This window comes from Thunnus thynnus, chromosome 7 (genome assembly GCF_963924715.1).
Source record: "Thunnus thynnus chromosome 7, fThuThy2.1, whole genome shotgun sequence".
Classification (NCBI taxonomy): Eukaryota; Metazoa; Chordata; class Actinopteri; order Scombriformes; family Scombridae; genus Thunnus; species Thunnus thynnus.
This window is the reverse complement of record NC_089523.1, coordinates 33,139,597-33,155,738: the sequence shown is the minus strand read 5'-3', so window position 1 is coordinate 33,155,738 and position 16,142 is coordinate 33,139,597. Positions and strand designations below refer to the sequence as shown.

At 40.3% G+C, this 16,142-nt stretch overlaps 1 protein-coding gene across 9 annotated transcripts in view; it reads left to right on the top strand.

The window, feature by feature from the left end:
* The window catches only part of plekhg2 (pleckstrin homology domain containing, family G (with RhoGef domain) member 2), a 126,159-nt gene that overhangs the window by 98,779 nt on the left and 11,238 nt on the right, over positions 1 to 16,142 (top strand). For 3 of the 9 annotated variants that reach the window (XM_067595572.1, XM_067595579.1, XM_067595580.1), the window contains 10 exons: positions 2,731 to 2,862; positions 6,649 to 6,831; positions 7,057 to 7,149; positions 8,959 to 9,045; positions 10,112 to 10,145; positions 10,972 to 11,070; positions 11,900 to 12,001; positions 13,969 to 14,015; positions 14,847 to 14,996; positions 15,612 to 15,743. In XM_067595572.1, coding sequence (XP_067451673.1) covers positions 2,731 to 2,862; positions 6,649 to 6,831; positions 7,057 to 7,149; positions 8,959 to 9,045; positions 10,112 to 10,145; positions 10,972 to 11,070; positions 11,900 to 12,001; positions 13,969 to 14,015; positions 14,847 to 14,996; positions 15,612 to 15,743 — 1,059 coding nt within the window. Of the gene's footprint in view, positions 1 to 2,730; positions 2,863 to 6,648; positions 6,832 to 7,056; positions 7,150 to 8,958; positions 9,046 to 10,111; positions 10,146 to 10,971; positions 11,071 to 11,899; positions 12,002 to 12,665; positions 12,692 to 13,968; positions 14,016 to 14,846; positions 14,997 to 15,611; positions 15,744 to 16,142 lie in introns of all 9 variants that reach the window. The other 6 variants (XM_067595578.1, XM_067595576.1, XM_067595573.1 and 3 more) reach the window with 6 other exon arrangements.

Sequence of the window (16,142 nt, the reverse complement as noted above, 5' to 3'; positions counted from 1 at the left end):
CTTGATTTCAATGTGATTTCAATCTGCAGTAGAGAAACCTGTAAGACAAACCAGCAGCTGCTGCAGTGGAGACACACAAACACATACAAACATTTACATGTATATATTTACTGTATATACAGACATCTGAAGACTTTCAGCTGTCTCATCCAATCAGAGAACATAAAACACACGCACGTTTGCACAAGGACACACACACATACAGCTTTTCCCAATAAACTTGTTGAGTCTCTTCACTGGTTCCAGTCCAAGCCCACCTCGGAGACGAGAGAGGGATGATGAAACAGAGAGAAACACACACACACACACACACACACCCACACACACACACATAATCTCTTGAAGCCAGGTCTTTGTTCTGAGATGTTCAGTCTGTATTATTTGCTGTTCTGTCTGCAGCGGTCAGTTTAAACGCTGGTCAAACATGTGTTTGGAGCTGAGCTGGGGTTTTCCCATAATCCTCAGCTGGTAATGAACTGCTGCGTCAGCCAGTACGCGGCTCAGATCGTTTCATTATGTTTTATTCTTCCAGCACATTCAGACATGACTTTTCTCTTTTCCTTTGTCTTTTCAGCCGTGGTGGCTGTCGCTGCTCATATCCGAGGCCTTGTTTTAAATTTCTACTCGTGTTTCCCAAAACTTCAGAGCGAGTGCATGTTTAGAGCTTCTTAACGATGAAGATGATGCTAAATACATTTTAAAGCTACTTTGCATATTGAACTTTGCATGTAGTACCTCAAATACTATCTACTGCTACAGGTAGTACCTCAAATACTGCATGTAGTACCTCAAATACTATCTACTGCTACAGGTAGTACCTCAAATACTGCATGTAGTATTTCTAATACCACCTACTGCTACAGGTGACACCTTAAATACTGCATGTAGTACCTCAAATACTATCTACTGCTACAGGTAGTACCTCAAATACTGCATGTAGTACTTCTAATACCACCTACTGCTACAGGTAACACATCAAATACTGCATGTAGTACCTCAAATACTGCATGTAGTATCTCAAATACCACCTACTGCTACAGGTAGTACCTCAAATACTGCATGTAGTACCTCAAATACTATCTACTGCTACAGGTAACACCTTAAATACTGCATGTAGTACCTCAAATACTGCATGTAGTATTTCTAATACCACCTACTACAACAGGTAACACCTCAAATACTGCATGTAGTACCTCAAATACTGCATGTACTACCTCAAATACTGCATGTATGACCTCAAATACCACCAACTGCTACAGGTAGTACCTCAAATACTGCATGTAGTACCTCAAATACTGCATGTAGTACCTCAAATACCACCGACTGCTACAGGTAGTACCTCAAATACTGCATGTACTACCTCAAATACTGCATGTAGTACCTCAAATACTATCTACTGCTACAGGTAACACCTTAAATACTGCATGTAGTACCTCAAATACTGCATGTAGTATTTCTAATACCACCTACTACAACAGGTAACACCTCAAATACTGCATGTAGTACCTCAAATACTGCATGTACTACCTCAAATACTGCATGTACTACCTCAAATACTGCATGTATGACCTCAAATACCACCAACTGCTACAGGTAGTACCTCAAATACTGCATGTAGTACCTCAAATACTGCATGTAGTACCTCAAATACCACCGACTGCTGCAGGTAACACCTCAAATACTGCATGTAGTACTTCTAATACTGCATGTAGTACCTTAAATACCACCTACTGCTGCAGGTAACACCTCAAATACTGCATGTAGTACCTCAAATACTGCATGTAGTACTTCAAATACCACCTACTGCTGCAGGTAACACCTCAAATACTGCATGTAGTACCTCAAATACTGCATGTAGTACTTCTAATACTGCATGTGGTACATCTAATACCACCTACTGCATGTTAAGAGCGTCTTAACAATGAAGATGATGCTAAATATATTTTAAAGCTATTTTGCATATTGAACTGTCTGTAAACTGTAGGTTGTAAACAGCACAAGGTATAAAAACAAAGCTTCGTGTGTAGTAAACAATCGTGTGCACTAGTATCCTGGTTTTGATCATATTCAGGATGCAGCGTTTACATGGAACATGAGAAACATGCTTATTCATTTTATTTAACATTTCTCTTCCAACAGTGAATAATTAGAAACCTGGATCAGGTGTTTGCAGGCCGGAGTACTCCAGGTATCATATCCATGTTTCTGACACCAGGATAAGGTAATAAGGGTACTCCGAAAACCCGATCATGACAGGATACTGTGACCTGTAAACACCTGATCCAGGTTTCTGAACATTCATCGTTGGTACACGTAGAACATAGAAGCTGAGACACAACTGCACAGAGATGATCAGAAACCTGGAGACTGTTAGAATCATGTAAACAGGAAGCTGAATAACCAGGTTTCCCATGTTCCATGTAAACGCCACATCCTGAATATGATCAAAACCAGGATACTAGTGCGTATTTGTGCATTGTTCCTGGGTGGAAGTCAGTTTAAGAAAGTAAACCGACATTACTCTGAAGATCATATTAGACTGAAAATAGTTTCCTGAATAAACTATTGTGAATATCATTCTGTCATCATTTCTGTATTAGCCGTGTTGTCGTCATCTTCTGTTTATTCCAAACAAACTGGAACCATAACACGAGCTTTCAGACAGAAGCTAAGCAGCAGACGTCATGCGAAGGACTTTTATTCACATGGAAGTGTTTCCTCTCATCTCAGGAACTTTCTAAACACTTCGACAAGAGTGACCCCGGATACGAGGTCGTCGAGGATGCCATCATCACCATGACAGCGGTCGCCTGGTACATCAACGACATGAAGAGGAAACAGGAGCACGCCGTCCGGCTACAGGTAAACACACACACACACACACACACACATGGTTTGTAGAGCTTTTAATACTTTTATTATCCAAAGTAGTAAGAAAAAGATCTCAACATTTCTACATCTGTTTATTAAATTTTCCATTACAACGCAGCAGAGTTTATGGAACCTTTTCAATAAAACTTTAAAGTGTGCAGTCAATTTAAAAGAGATGGCTGTTTTCTCACCTCCTGTAAACTGGAGAGGTTTTTGGAGGTTTTCTTTGGACCGACTGCTTCGTCCTCTCCGACCCTCCGACCAGTTTTTTTTCTCTTCAGGCGTGTAAAGAGACAGACGAGGTCAGCTGTTTGACCTCCAGGTGTCAAACTCTACAAACCCTGCTGCATTTCCTCAACTTCCCCCCCAACATGTGTTCACACCGTTACGCACACACACAGAGACATGTTATTAACTTGTTCCATCACACGTAGACGTGTGCGGTGTGTGTGTGTGTGTGTGTGTGTGTGTGTGTGTGTCAGCTTCCTCTAATCGCCAGCTGAGTTTTAACACCTCTTCTGTCATTTCTGTAACGCTTTAACATCAAGATGTTTTTTTTTTAAGACATTTTGAGTCAGTTCAGTTAAATTCAGTTCAAATGTGTTTAAATCTTAAAGTATCTAAAGTACTTTTATGATGTTTTTATTTGGAGAATATCACTTTATCACACCCATGATCTGTTTTTAACCACTAAAAACAGAGCAGACTAAATAACCAGCAGTGGAAGAAGTACTCAGATCCTTTACTGAAGTAAAAGTATTAATACAACAATGTAGAAATACTCCATTACAAGTAAAAGTCCTGCATGAAAAAAGTACATAAGTATTATGAGCTTGGTGTAGTTAAAGTATTGCAGTAAAAGTACATAAGTATTATGAGCTTGATGTAGTTAAAGTATTGCAGTAAAAGTACATAAGTATTATGAGCTTGATGTAGTTAAAGTATTGCAGTAAAAGTACATAAGTATTATGAGCTTGATGTAGTTAAAGTATTGCAGTAAAAGTACATAAGTATTATGAGCTTGATGTAGTTAAAGTATTGCAGTAAAAGTACATAAGTATTATGAGCTTGATGTAGTTAAAGTATTGCAGTAAAAGTACATAAGTATTATGAGCTTGATGTAGTTAAAGTATTGCAGTAAAAGTAGTGGTTTGGTCCCTCTGACTGATATATTATTATATATGACATCATTAGATTATTAATAGTGAAGCATCAGTGTTAGAGCAGCATGTTACTGTTGTAGCTGCTGGAGGTGGAGCTAGTTTACACTACTTTATATACAGTTAGCTAGTTTAGTCCGGTGGTTCCCAACCTAGGGGTCGGGCCCCTCCAAAGGGTCAGCAGATAAATCTGAGGGGTGGTGAGATGATTAATGGGAGAGGAAAGAAGAAAAAACAAAGTTCTGATACACAAATCTGTTTTCAGTTTTTGGACTTTTTCTCTAATCTTTGATTTTTGCTGAAATATTGGATCATTTGAACATTTATTGAAATGAAAGCATGTGAGAAGTTTAGAGGGAAAAATCACTATTTGGTGGAGCTGTTAACAACTCATAGACATGTGAAATGTGACCCCGACTACACACTGCTTTTTGTAAGACGTCAAAAGCCAAAAAGGTTGGAAACCACTGGTTTCATCTTTAACAATGTGTTGTATTTTAAAAGCTTGTTATATTATCCATTGTGTCAAATCTTCATCTGAAAAGTAACTAAAGCTGTCAAATAAATGTAGTGGAGTAGAAAGTACAATATTTCCTCTGATATTTAGTGGAGTTTGTATGAGATAAACAAATGAGGCAAAAGTTCATCAGATTATCTTATGAATTAGAAATTCGAGGGAAATATGACCGTTTCGACCTTCATTTGTAATGTTTAGTTTATCATTGGATGTTTATACCATATATGGATCTGTGAACCTTGATATATATTTCTCCGTCTCTCTCACAGCTGCTCGTATGAGGTCAAAGGTCACCTGCCTGTCATCCAGCAGTGGAACTGACTCATTAACAGACAAAACTTCTGGAAAATAAAGACACTGCAGTCGTGTGTTTAGGAATATTTTAACTGCTGACTTGAGTTTCATAAGTTTAAACTTTCACCCCTGAAAAGATTCACGGAGCAGGACGTGTGCAGGTGTTGACCTTTGACCTCACAGCAGCTGGAACGAGAGGTGAACCAGCCCAGATGGAGAAAGTTTCAGGCTTTTATAGAGATTGTTTTATTTTTCTCAAAGATTCTTTCCGGTTTGTCTCTCAGTGTTTCCTGAGGAGAAGATCTTTGATTGTTTTGACTCGTGATCAAAATTTAAAGCAACAAACTGCTTTCATCTCGACATGTGTGGCGAGGAAGCATCAAGGAAGCATGATATTCAAATCCTTCCAAAAGCTGCATTCCTACAAATAAATTTATGAGCCTTGTCATCAGAGAGCTACTACTGTTCTAATATTGTGAATCAGATGGGACAGTCGGCTCTGGACGCTTCTTTTTGTTAAACCTGGTGAAACTGACCCATCCTGGCTGCTGTACTTTGACTTCTTCCTCCTCCTCTTCCTGTATGACATGTCTGATGTGTGCTGCACTTTAAAATCCTTCATCTTTGATAGTCCACATTACCGTCAGTTAACTCTCCTGTTGTCTTCCCATCGACCATTCGACTTTGTCCACAGATACTATAAATTTGAATAAAATTCAATGAAAGTAGTGATTATTACTTTTACTTACAAAGTGTGTGATATGGAACCATCCATGTGATTTTCAGGCAATTAGATGAAAGAAATCCATATTTGTGATATAAAAACATTTGAAAACGGGTCAAATTTGACCCGAGGACAACAGGAGGGTTAAATATCCCGCTACATATCACCTTTCACTTAGAACCATATGAGCAGAAAAGGGTTTATAGAAAAGACACAGAGCCCAAAAAGCTGTAACAGAAGCATTTTCTTTCAGTTTTTGGAAGATTTTGGATCATATTTGACCTGAAAAAGCACCAAAACAAACCCAGAACTCTGTCAGTCACTTGTAACATTCTCACAACGATCATGAGAAACGAGTCCCCGGAGTTTATGAACCGACGCTGCTGCCCGTAAGACTTTCTGGAGTTGGAGAACTGTGTGTGTGTGTTTTACCTGGACAACATTTTACCACAAACATGAATCCCTGATGGCCTGGACTTGTCTGGATGTAGATCTTTAGAGCATTTGAAGTATGTAGAACCACATGATTTTATAAAGGAGAGTCTAAAAGAGTTCTGTGAAGGTTCAGGTGCTAAAGTCAAACTTCTAAATGGGCTCTTTGTTGTTCAAATGGCTTCTGTTTTTTACGTTTTTTTACTTTTTTTTTTGGCATTTTTGCCTTGATAAGACAGTTCAAGCAGAGACACGATATGACATGCATCTAGAGCTGCAACCATCAGTCAAATAATCGACTAGTCGAGCGACAAAAAAATAATCAGCAGCTTTTTTCAGCCAGTCAACTGTGAGGATTTGATGTTTTTCTTAGTTTTATGTGATTGTAAATTGAACATCTTTGGATTTTGGATTGTTGGTCAAACAAATCCGACAATTTGAAGACATCATGTTAGACTTTACAAAGCTATGACGTATATTTTTTCAGATGTTTTATAGACCAAGTGATCAGGTGATTAATTAATAAAATAATTGTTAGTTGCAGCTTTACATGCATCTTAATCATTAGAGGACCAAGAAACCATTTTTATTAAATATGTTCAACAAATCTACCAGGTCTGATCAATCCGTTTGTTCTGACCTCCTCACAGGAAATCGAGTCCCTCCTGGTGAACTGGAGCGGCCCGGATCTCAGCGGGTTCGGAGAGCTGGTTCTGGAAGGATCCTTCAAGGTCCACAGAGTGAAGAAGGAGAGAGCGTTCTTCCTGTTCGATAAGATGCTGCTGATCGCCAAGAAGAGGCTGGAACAGTTCGTCTACAGCACACACATATTCGTAAGCTGGTCGATTCACGAGCCACTAAACCTAAAAAAACTTTATTTATTTCTAACAGTGCTGACAGACTTTTCTACACAACAGTTTTATAAAGTAGTTTTTTAAAAGATTTTGGAAATCAGCTTCATGTAAAACTTCAGCAGGAGTTTCATTTAATGCTGCTGTCTCGTCTTTTTCAATATATAATAATAACAACACTGTCTTATCTTGTCTCCTCTGCTGCAGTGTTGTAATCTGCTGTTAGTCGAGACTCTGAAGGATCCGCTGTGTTTCAGAGTGTCCGACCAGACGATTCCCAAACAGCAGCACATCGTCCAGGTGAGAGCTGACGTGAAGTTCTAAACATTTCAATCCGGGTCTAAATCCGATCCGTCCGAGCTCACGTGTAAGACTCCAGGATCATGTCGGAGTCATCAGGTTCAGTTTGTCTTCACACCGGCTCCCAGCATGTTTTAGAACTGATTGTAAGGCTCTTCATGGTCTGAAGTATTCCTAATGGACTGGTAGGAAGATAGAAGGCAGAGAGCAGCAGTTTCATGTCAGGTTTGACCACAGAGGTAATAATAATAATAATAATATCCTTATATGTGTAGCACTTTTTACAAAGTGCTGAACACTGTCTGCACATTTATAAACACAAAACACAGCAAAAGCACATATGAATAATCAATGCATTTTTAAATTAGTGTTAAAACAAAATACAACGATGCCCACTAGAGATGTGCAGAGATCCCAGTATTTGTATCTGTTGAGGCAGCAAAATTATTTTTATCTGTATTTGTCTTCGAATAAAAGTAGAAAGAGGCTTAAAAATCCTGTTTTTGTTTTTATGACACTTTTAATTTTAGAAAGTGTTACAATCAGTGTTCATGAGTAAACTACGTTATGAAGGAGGTCCCCACACCGGGTCTCCAGAACTGGAGTCTCCCAGATCAAAGACGACTGCGCCAACTACTGAGATAAATCTTTACTCATCACCTCATGCAGACAGACCTCTACCTATTTATACACCCATAACACAGAGACAGCACAGCATTTAACATGTAGGGAGGAACTTCAAAGGTGACTCTTGCTTTGCACTTTTCATTCATTTCCTATTTTTTTGTGGAAAGGAGAAGGGGAACAACAGGTTATGGAGAGTCTCTTGGGAGAACTTTGCTTGTGTCAGTAGCTCAGCTTTATCTCTGGGGAACACCCCCAACAAATGTATGAATGTATGAAACAAATATTCGGATAAAACCCACTATTTGTGCTTTGCAGAATAATGTTTTTGTATGCAGGCGCACCCTTAATGCCCACAGGAATGAGGTAAAGGACAAGAAAAGGAGATCAAAGGGAAAATTAAAACCATGAGCGCCAAACAAGAAAAGATCAAATAAAAGCACATCTATAAAAGTCTATTTTTAGAAGGGATTTAAAAGTGTAAGTACTTCAGGTACATTAGATGAACCCACATCCACCCGCCAACACCAGTAGTTAATATTTCTTCTTCCTGATTATCATCATGGCCTTAGGTGACATTCTCTGTCAGTGGTAGAAATGATCGAAAACAAATGAGCAACTTATGAAATTATCACAAAAAAAAAAGCCAAACTAAGCTGCCAGGAAGCAACAGCTGTGATCACATCAGCTCTGTTATTACAGCGGCTCCCAGAATGTTTTAGAATTGATTTTAGGATCTGACCGATCACTTCATGGCCTCTCTCCGTAGTTTATTTCTGACCTCTTAGTATCATACGAGCCTGTATGTAGTTTGAGATCTTCGTGCAGAGGTCTTTATCTGTTCCAGAGGCTGAGAACTAGAGGGGGCAGAGTCTTTACAGGAAACCAGATTGACTGAGTCAGTGACATCTTTTAAATCTTTTCCTAAAACATGATGACACTGGAGAATCTTTCCTGATTTTACTTCATATTTTTATTTCTCCTTTAATTTCTTCTTTTATGTGGATGAATGTTTGTAGCGTCGGTTTTGAAAAGATTATTATTATACAGTTAAAGAAGTTAAACATCTGCAGGCTTACAGCACAGAAACATAAACAAATGATTAATATCTCTGCATGATAAAGTAATATATACAGTAAGGTATGGATGACAGTAGCCAACGTGTCATAATGTGACTTTTTGCAGACAAAGAACCAGGAGGAGAAGAGGCTGTGGGTGCACTACCTCAAGAGACTGATCGTAGAAAACCATCCTGCTTCACTTCCACAGAAGGTAAAGACGGAAGGAAGAGAGACATCAGGCTGTAAATTCAAGTTTTACTAAAAGAGTTTGGCTGTTATTATCACTATAATTATTATACTGATATTAGAGTAGTATCCCTGAAGTACAGGAAGTAATAGAAGAAGTAGAAGTCGTGTGGTTGCAGTAGCATCAGTAGTAGATGTGAAATATTGGTGCAGAAGCTCTGTAGTTTTCTGTTGGTCTCTGCTGCCACCTGCTGGTCATTTAAGGTTTTACTGCATTTTAAAGGCTGCCACAAAATCCATCACAGGGAAAACCTGTAGTAATAAATGCTGCTGTGTTTTAACAGCACTGTTCTTCTTATCATTATTAACTTTAGTTCACCTCATTAAAACACATCCATGTTTGTCTTAAAAAAACAATCAGGAGCCCAAATAATCAGTGAGACATGTTCTTTATTGCTGTAATCATTCCTCCCGTTCATACTGACCATTAGAAGATCCCTTCATAATGCACTTACGTCCTCCTTCTGTGTATTTGAAAGTTTATCTGAAGCTAATATGAAGCTTCAGAGTCCAAATGAGTCAAATCAAGTAGATATCTTTCAATGTTACAGTCTTTTTAGTGCCAAAGTTCCTCTTTTTGTTACTATACTTCCACCTGCAGCTCAACAGGGAAACACTGTCCGAGGAAACACAAAGAGGGAATTTGATGCTAAAAAGACTGTAAATGTGTCAGATATCCACTTGATATGACTAACTCAGACTGATGAAGCTGAATATAAGCTTCACATCTACTTTTAAATGACTGTGTGGACACACTGTGGGTTTTGGCCTCCATCAATTACACTGAAAGCACATTTGAAGGATCTTTTAATATCCAGTATGAACAGGAGGAGTGATTACAGCGAGAAAAACATGTTTCACTGTTCATATGGGCTCCTGACTGTTGTTTTGAGACAGACAACGGAATATTGTGAAACCTGTCCCGTATGTGTGATCGACGTATGCGTCATCGGGAGGAAACATTCATCCTCTAACTTGTATTAAAGTTGTACTGACGTGAGAATATTTTCTGTCTCGATGATTCTTTCCAGGCGAGGCAGGTCCTGGGAGACAACTTCTGTCAGTGTGAGTTTACACACACACACACACACACACACATACACACACACACACACACACACACACATACACACACACACACACACACACACACACATACACACACACACACACACACACACACACACACACACACATACACACACACACACACATACACACACACACACACACACACACACACACACACACACACACACACACACACACACACACACTGCTTGTCATTATTTTAAAGATTCTGTTGCAAAGATAAAATAACTTTAAAAAGTCATCTCTACTTTTTATTGCAAAAACGGCTCGATAACAAACAGTAAAATACAGATTTCTAACTTAAAAGAAAGAGAAAAGAGAAAAAAATTACATATATTGAGAGTCTTTAAGGCTTTATGTTTGTGTTTGTTTTATTGTTGCATCTCGTCTATAAAAACTTTATGAATAGGAAACTCTGATCCCTCATTTCATATATTTTTATGTATCGTTTCTTATGTTTTCAGCCTGTATTCCTTTGTTTGTTTTGTGCCTGACGTGTTTTGTACTGTTTGTCATTTGTTGAAATTCTGAAAAGCTTTTTTTTAATTTTTAATTGTTGTGTTTTTGTTGTTCCTCTTTGTTAGAAACATATGTCACTTACAACATGTCCGAGGTTACTGTAAGGGGATGTCACATAATAATAATAATAACGATAATAATGATAATAAAGAAAGCTGAATAAAATAATAAGTAGATAGAAAAGTAAGGCATTAAGCAGACTGTGGACATTTCTTATTGTAAGTCTGAGAAGCTGTTTTCAGCAGAAGCGGATGAGGTGACATCACTTCCTGTTTTTCAGCCCCTCAGTTCGACCAGGACAACCTGAAGAAGTCGTCTGCCTCGCCGCGACTGGACGACGTCCACGGCTATCACCGCGGCAGGCGTCAGTCAGGTCAGGGTTAGTTGTCTCTTTCTTTGTGCTGCAGATCCATCAATAAATACAATCGATAAAGACAGTTTTCATGGTGATTTCACACCTAAAGATCAGTTTACTCATCGGTTAGTGTTACTCAGGCTGTGAACACAGTTGTTTGATGTTGTTTGGTTATTTGTATGATTTAATTCCCTGGAACTTTGTCTCCGTTTTTTGTTCTTATACTTATTTATATGTTATTGTGTTTTAAATTTGATTGTTTTCAATAAAGTTAAATTAAGAAAGAATGAAAAAAAAAGAAATGGAAATCCAAAAACAACAAACAAAAAAAACATGGTGCTGGACTCTTATAAGAGAAAGCCTGCATTACCAAGTGGAGGTTTGGAGTTTGAGGGCTTTACTAATAAGAATATTGAGTTGCATTGTGGGAAATGTAGGCTCTGGTGTTTTTGAAGTGTTTTGGACTAAAAGTCCAGATATCTTGGCTTCTGCTGCTTTGGTTTTTATGATATTTTTTAAATAAATAATAATAATATAATATGTATAATGACAAAATATAAAAATAATATAAATTTAGAAGATTTTGTAGTTCTGATTATTTAGATTTGATGTTTGATTACTCTTTAACTTTTAAATCTCAGATGTCAGAGCATCTATGAACACAACCTTAATTTAAGGTTTAATATGATTTGTAGTTTATGGTGTAAAACCACTAGTGTGGTTCTCTTCTATAAGTGGTTCAACAAATAAACCAGAGTTGAGTTACTTGTGTACAGGATTCTTTGAATTTGAAAGAAGCTGAATGCATCCAATAATAAATGACTGACGGTCTCCGCTCTGTTTGTCCCTCCAGAGCCTCCAGAGCTGCTGATGTACACACCTGAGAAGTCCAGGAGGGGTCTGCCGCTGCTGCTGGAGGGAAACCTGCCGTACAGACGCACCAGGAGACAGTCAGGTAGACACAGAAACACCAGGAGACAGTCAGGTAGACACAGAAACACCAGGAGACAGTCAGGTAGACACAGAGACACCAGGAGACAGTCAGGTAGACACAGAAACACCAGGAGACAGTCAGGTAGACACAGAAACACCAGGAGACAGTCAGGTAGACACAGAGACACCAGGAGACAGTCAGGTAGACACAAAGACACCAGGAGACAGTCAGGGAGACACAGAGGCACCAGGAGACAGTCAGGTAGACACAGACGCACCAGGAGACAGTCAGGTAGACACAGAGACACCAGGAGACAGTCAGGTAGACATAGAGACACCAGGAGACAGTCAGGGAGACACAGATGCACCAGGAGACAGTCAGGGAGACACAGAGACACCAGGAGACAGTCAGGGAGACACAGACGCACCAGGAGACAGTCAGGGAGACACAGACGCACGAGGAGACAGTCAGGTAGACACAGAGACACCAGGAGACAGTCAGGGAGACACAGACGCACCAGGAGACAGTCAGGGAGACACAGACGCACGAGGAGACAGTCAGGTAGACACAGAGACACCAGGAGACAGTCAGGTAGACACAGAGGCACCAGGAGACAGTCAGGTAGACACAGAGACACCAGGAGACAGTCAGGTAGACACAGAGACACCAGGACACAGTCAGGGAGACACAGACGCACCAGGAGACAGTCAGGTAGACACAAAGACACCAGGAGACAGTCAGGTAGACATAGAGACACCCAGGACACAGTCAGGGAGACACAGATGCACCAGGAGACAGTCAGGGAGACACAGACGCACGAGGAGACAGTCAGGTAGACACAGAGACACCAGGAGACAGTCAGGTAGACACAGAGGCACCAGGAGACAGTCAGGGAGACACAGAGACACCAGGAGACAGTCAGGTAGACACAAAGACACCAGGAGACAGTCAGGTAGACATAGAGACACCAGGACACAGTCAGGGAGACACAGACGCACCAGGAGACATTCAGGTAGACACAGAGACACCAGGAGACAGTCAGGTAGACAGAGAGGCACCAGGAGACAGTCAGGGAGACAGAGAGACACCAGGAGACAGTCAGGGAGACAGAGAGACACCAGGAGACAGTCAGGGAGACACAGAGACAACAGGAGACAGTCAGGTAGACAGAGAGGCACCAGGAGACAGTCAGGGAGACAGAGAGACACCAGGAGACAGTCAGGTAGACACAGAGACAACAGGAGACAGTCAGGTAGACAGAGAGGCACCAGGAGACAGTCAGGGAGACAGAGAGACACCAGGAGACAGTCAGGTAGACACAGAGACAACAGGAGACAGTCAGGTAGACAGAGAGGCACCAGGAGACAGTCAGGTAGACAGAGAGGCACCAGGAGACAGTCAGGTAGACACAGAGACAACAGGAGACAGTCAGGTAGACAGAGAGGCACCAGGAGACAGTCAGGTAGACACAGAGACAACAGGAGACAGTCAGGGAGACAGAGAGACACCAGGAGACAGTCATGTAGACACAGACGCACTGGGAGACAGTCAGGGAGACACAGACAGAGGCACCGCCGGCAGCTTTTCATCTATCTCTGAGGTCTTGTTTACACCTGGTATTAACATGGGTCTTGGGTGATCCGTTCACAAGTGGACAGCTTGAAGTACGTCTGTTTACACTTGGCATTAACATCCGTTTCCACATGCGTCCTGAGTGACCTCGGATCACCCGAGATGGATGTTAATACCAGGTGTAAACAGGGCCTGAGCCAAAAACGCTTCTGCCAGAGATTGCAGGTGTAACACCTACAGACAGAGCAGTTTCCTCACTACAGCTAAACCTGTCAACACCGGGTTTGAGAAGGACAAAAACTGCTTGCAAATCAAAATATTATAGACATATGAACCTCAGGACAGCAGAGAGACGTGTGCTCTTACTCTGTGAATATTCATCAAAGCACTGAGCCAAGTGTCTGTTTCTCTTCCAGCTCCAGCTAAAGACATCGAAGCAGCTTTTCATCCCAACGGTGAGCAAGTTTCTTATATTTACACCAATTTGGCAGCTTTCATAAAAAACTAATCGACCCATCGACCACTATCACTCATTTTAGGCATTTGTTCCTTCCAACTAAAAATAATAGAAGAGTTTTCTTTCCACTTGTTAAGTGGAGCTGAAATCTTACTCTAAATTCGTGTTTGTATTCTTGGGAACACAAATAAGCCCAAAGTTACTGGAAATCTGCCTCTGAGATGATATTGACTGATATTGACCACTGAAGATCAAATTTGTTTGGATGAGTGAGCCCCATTGTTCTTGAAGAATGTATTGGTATTTACTTAACGCGTTGGTATTGAAAGCATCTGATTTCTCCCAGATGTATCTGGACTTGTTTTGTTGTTGATGTTACTGGCGTGACTGGTATGACTGCAGGCTTCTGTTTTAGTGCAGCCCCGCATAGCAGGCCTGCAGCCCCACTCATTCAAAATATCTGAGACAGAACTGCTGCTGATAAGTTCCTGGCAACCAACAACAACATCTTAAAAACATGTCTGTCTCTCTTTCCATCACATTCCTTCGTCTCTTCTGCACCGCCTGGGGAATCCTTCCAGCTTTGACGGTAAGACAGTGTCTCACTCGTTTATGTGTGTTTGCTTTATGCATGTGCTGTTTTTTTTTGCTGCGTCACATGACTGATGGGCTTGGTCCACGTAACATGTAAACATAGAGAACTTAATTTCATTTAAACTGAGCACTGCTACATTCTTCCTTCTCCACTCTTCTTCTTTGATATTAATACTACTGTTGGTTTGTAAAGCACTCAGTGGTTTAAAATATCGTGGTGGTAATGTCGTGGTGTTTTTGCAGCAGGCGGGCAGCGAGGGTGAGCTGTGCCAAGCGGACAGTCTGGGCTCAGCGGGCAGCAGCAGCACACTCGCATCCTCCGTCATCGAGGTGGAGGCTGAGCGGAGCGAATCACGGCTGACGTCACAATTGCAACCAAACCAGGAAGAAGAGGTACTTTACCGTGACGAGGCTGAGATTAGACGGATTAGATTAGATTAGAATAGATGAAACAAGATGTGACGTGATCTGTTTAGATCAGATTACATTATTTTAAATTTCATTAGATTACATTAGACATGATGTGACCTGACCTGACGTGATGGTACTAATTGAACAGCAGTTCAGGGTAGGTCAAATCTAATCTAATCTAATCTAATCTAATCTAATCTAATCCAATCTAATGTCATATGTAATCTAATCCAGTCTAATATAATCTGATGTCACATAACATCACGTCTAATCTAAACTAATCTGATCTAATCTAACGTCACATCACGTCAATCAGTTTACTTTACTTTAGTTTACTTTAGTTTAGACCAGACCTGAGATTGAAATTGACTGGAATAGATTAGATTAGACATTACAGTGGATTAGATTGATTAGATTGATACTTTGGTATCAGCATCCAATAAGGCAAATCAGACTTAAATAAAGTGAAATTGTGAAAATTAATATCTTGAATTTAGTTGATTTAACCAACTTGGACTTGACCCCTGCTTGTGTAAAACCAATAGTGTTCTATTCTATTAAAATCTATTATTTTCTATTTTCCTCTGTTCCAATGAGGAGGAAGAGGAGGAGGAGGAGTTGACCTCCCTCGGCCCTCCTCCCACCCTGTCCATCACAGAAGAGATCCTGGAGTTCATCAACCAGAGCAGAGCCAGAGAAGGACTCACCGCCATTCATACTGACTCTACGGTTAGAATGCACTCTAATGGACTTCATATGTGACATAAAAGACTCTACTCTACTCGAAAAGGACTCAATTTACCACCTGATACACATAACCTGCACATAAATCATCTTTAATCTAGTGTAGTCTCCTAAAGAGCAGTTCATCAGGCAGTTGAGAGCCAGAAAAAAACACAAATAAGACTGAACTTACAGACAATTTTGCTGTATTTTTAGAGCCTTGCTAGTTCATTGCATGAGTGAGTTCAATAAATTTGAGTTTGTAATCTGGGGAGCATTAATGAGCTCAGAAAAGCATATGGAAATCTGCCTCATATATGTTGATATTTCTTGTTTGTAAATGCCTGCAGTTGGCACTAGTGGAAAGGTCAGGGGGGGGAACCAAAATCACATTTCATGGAGTCT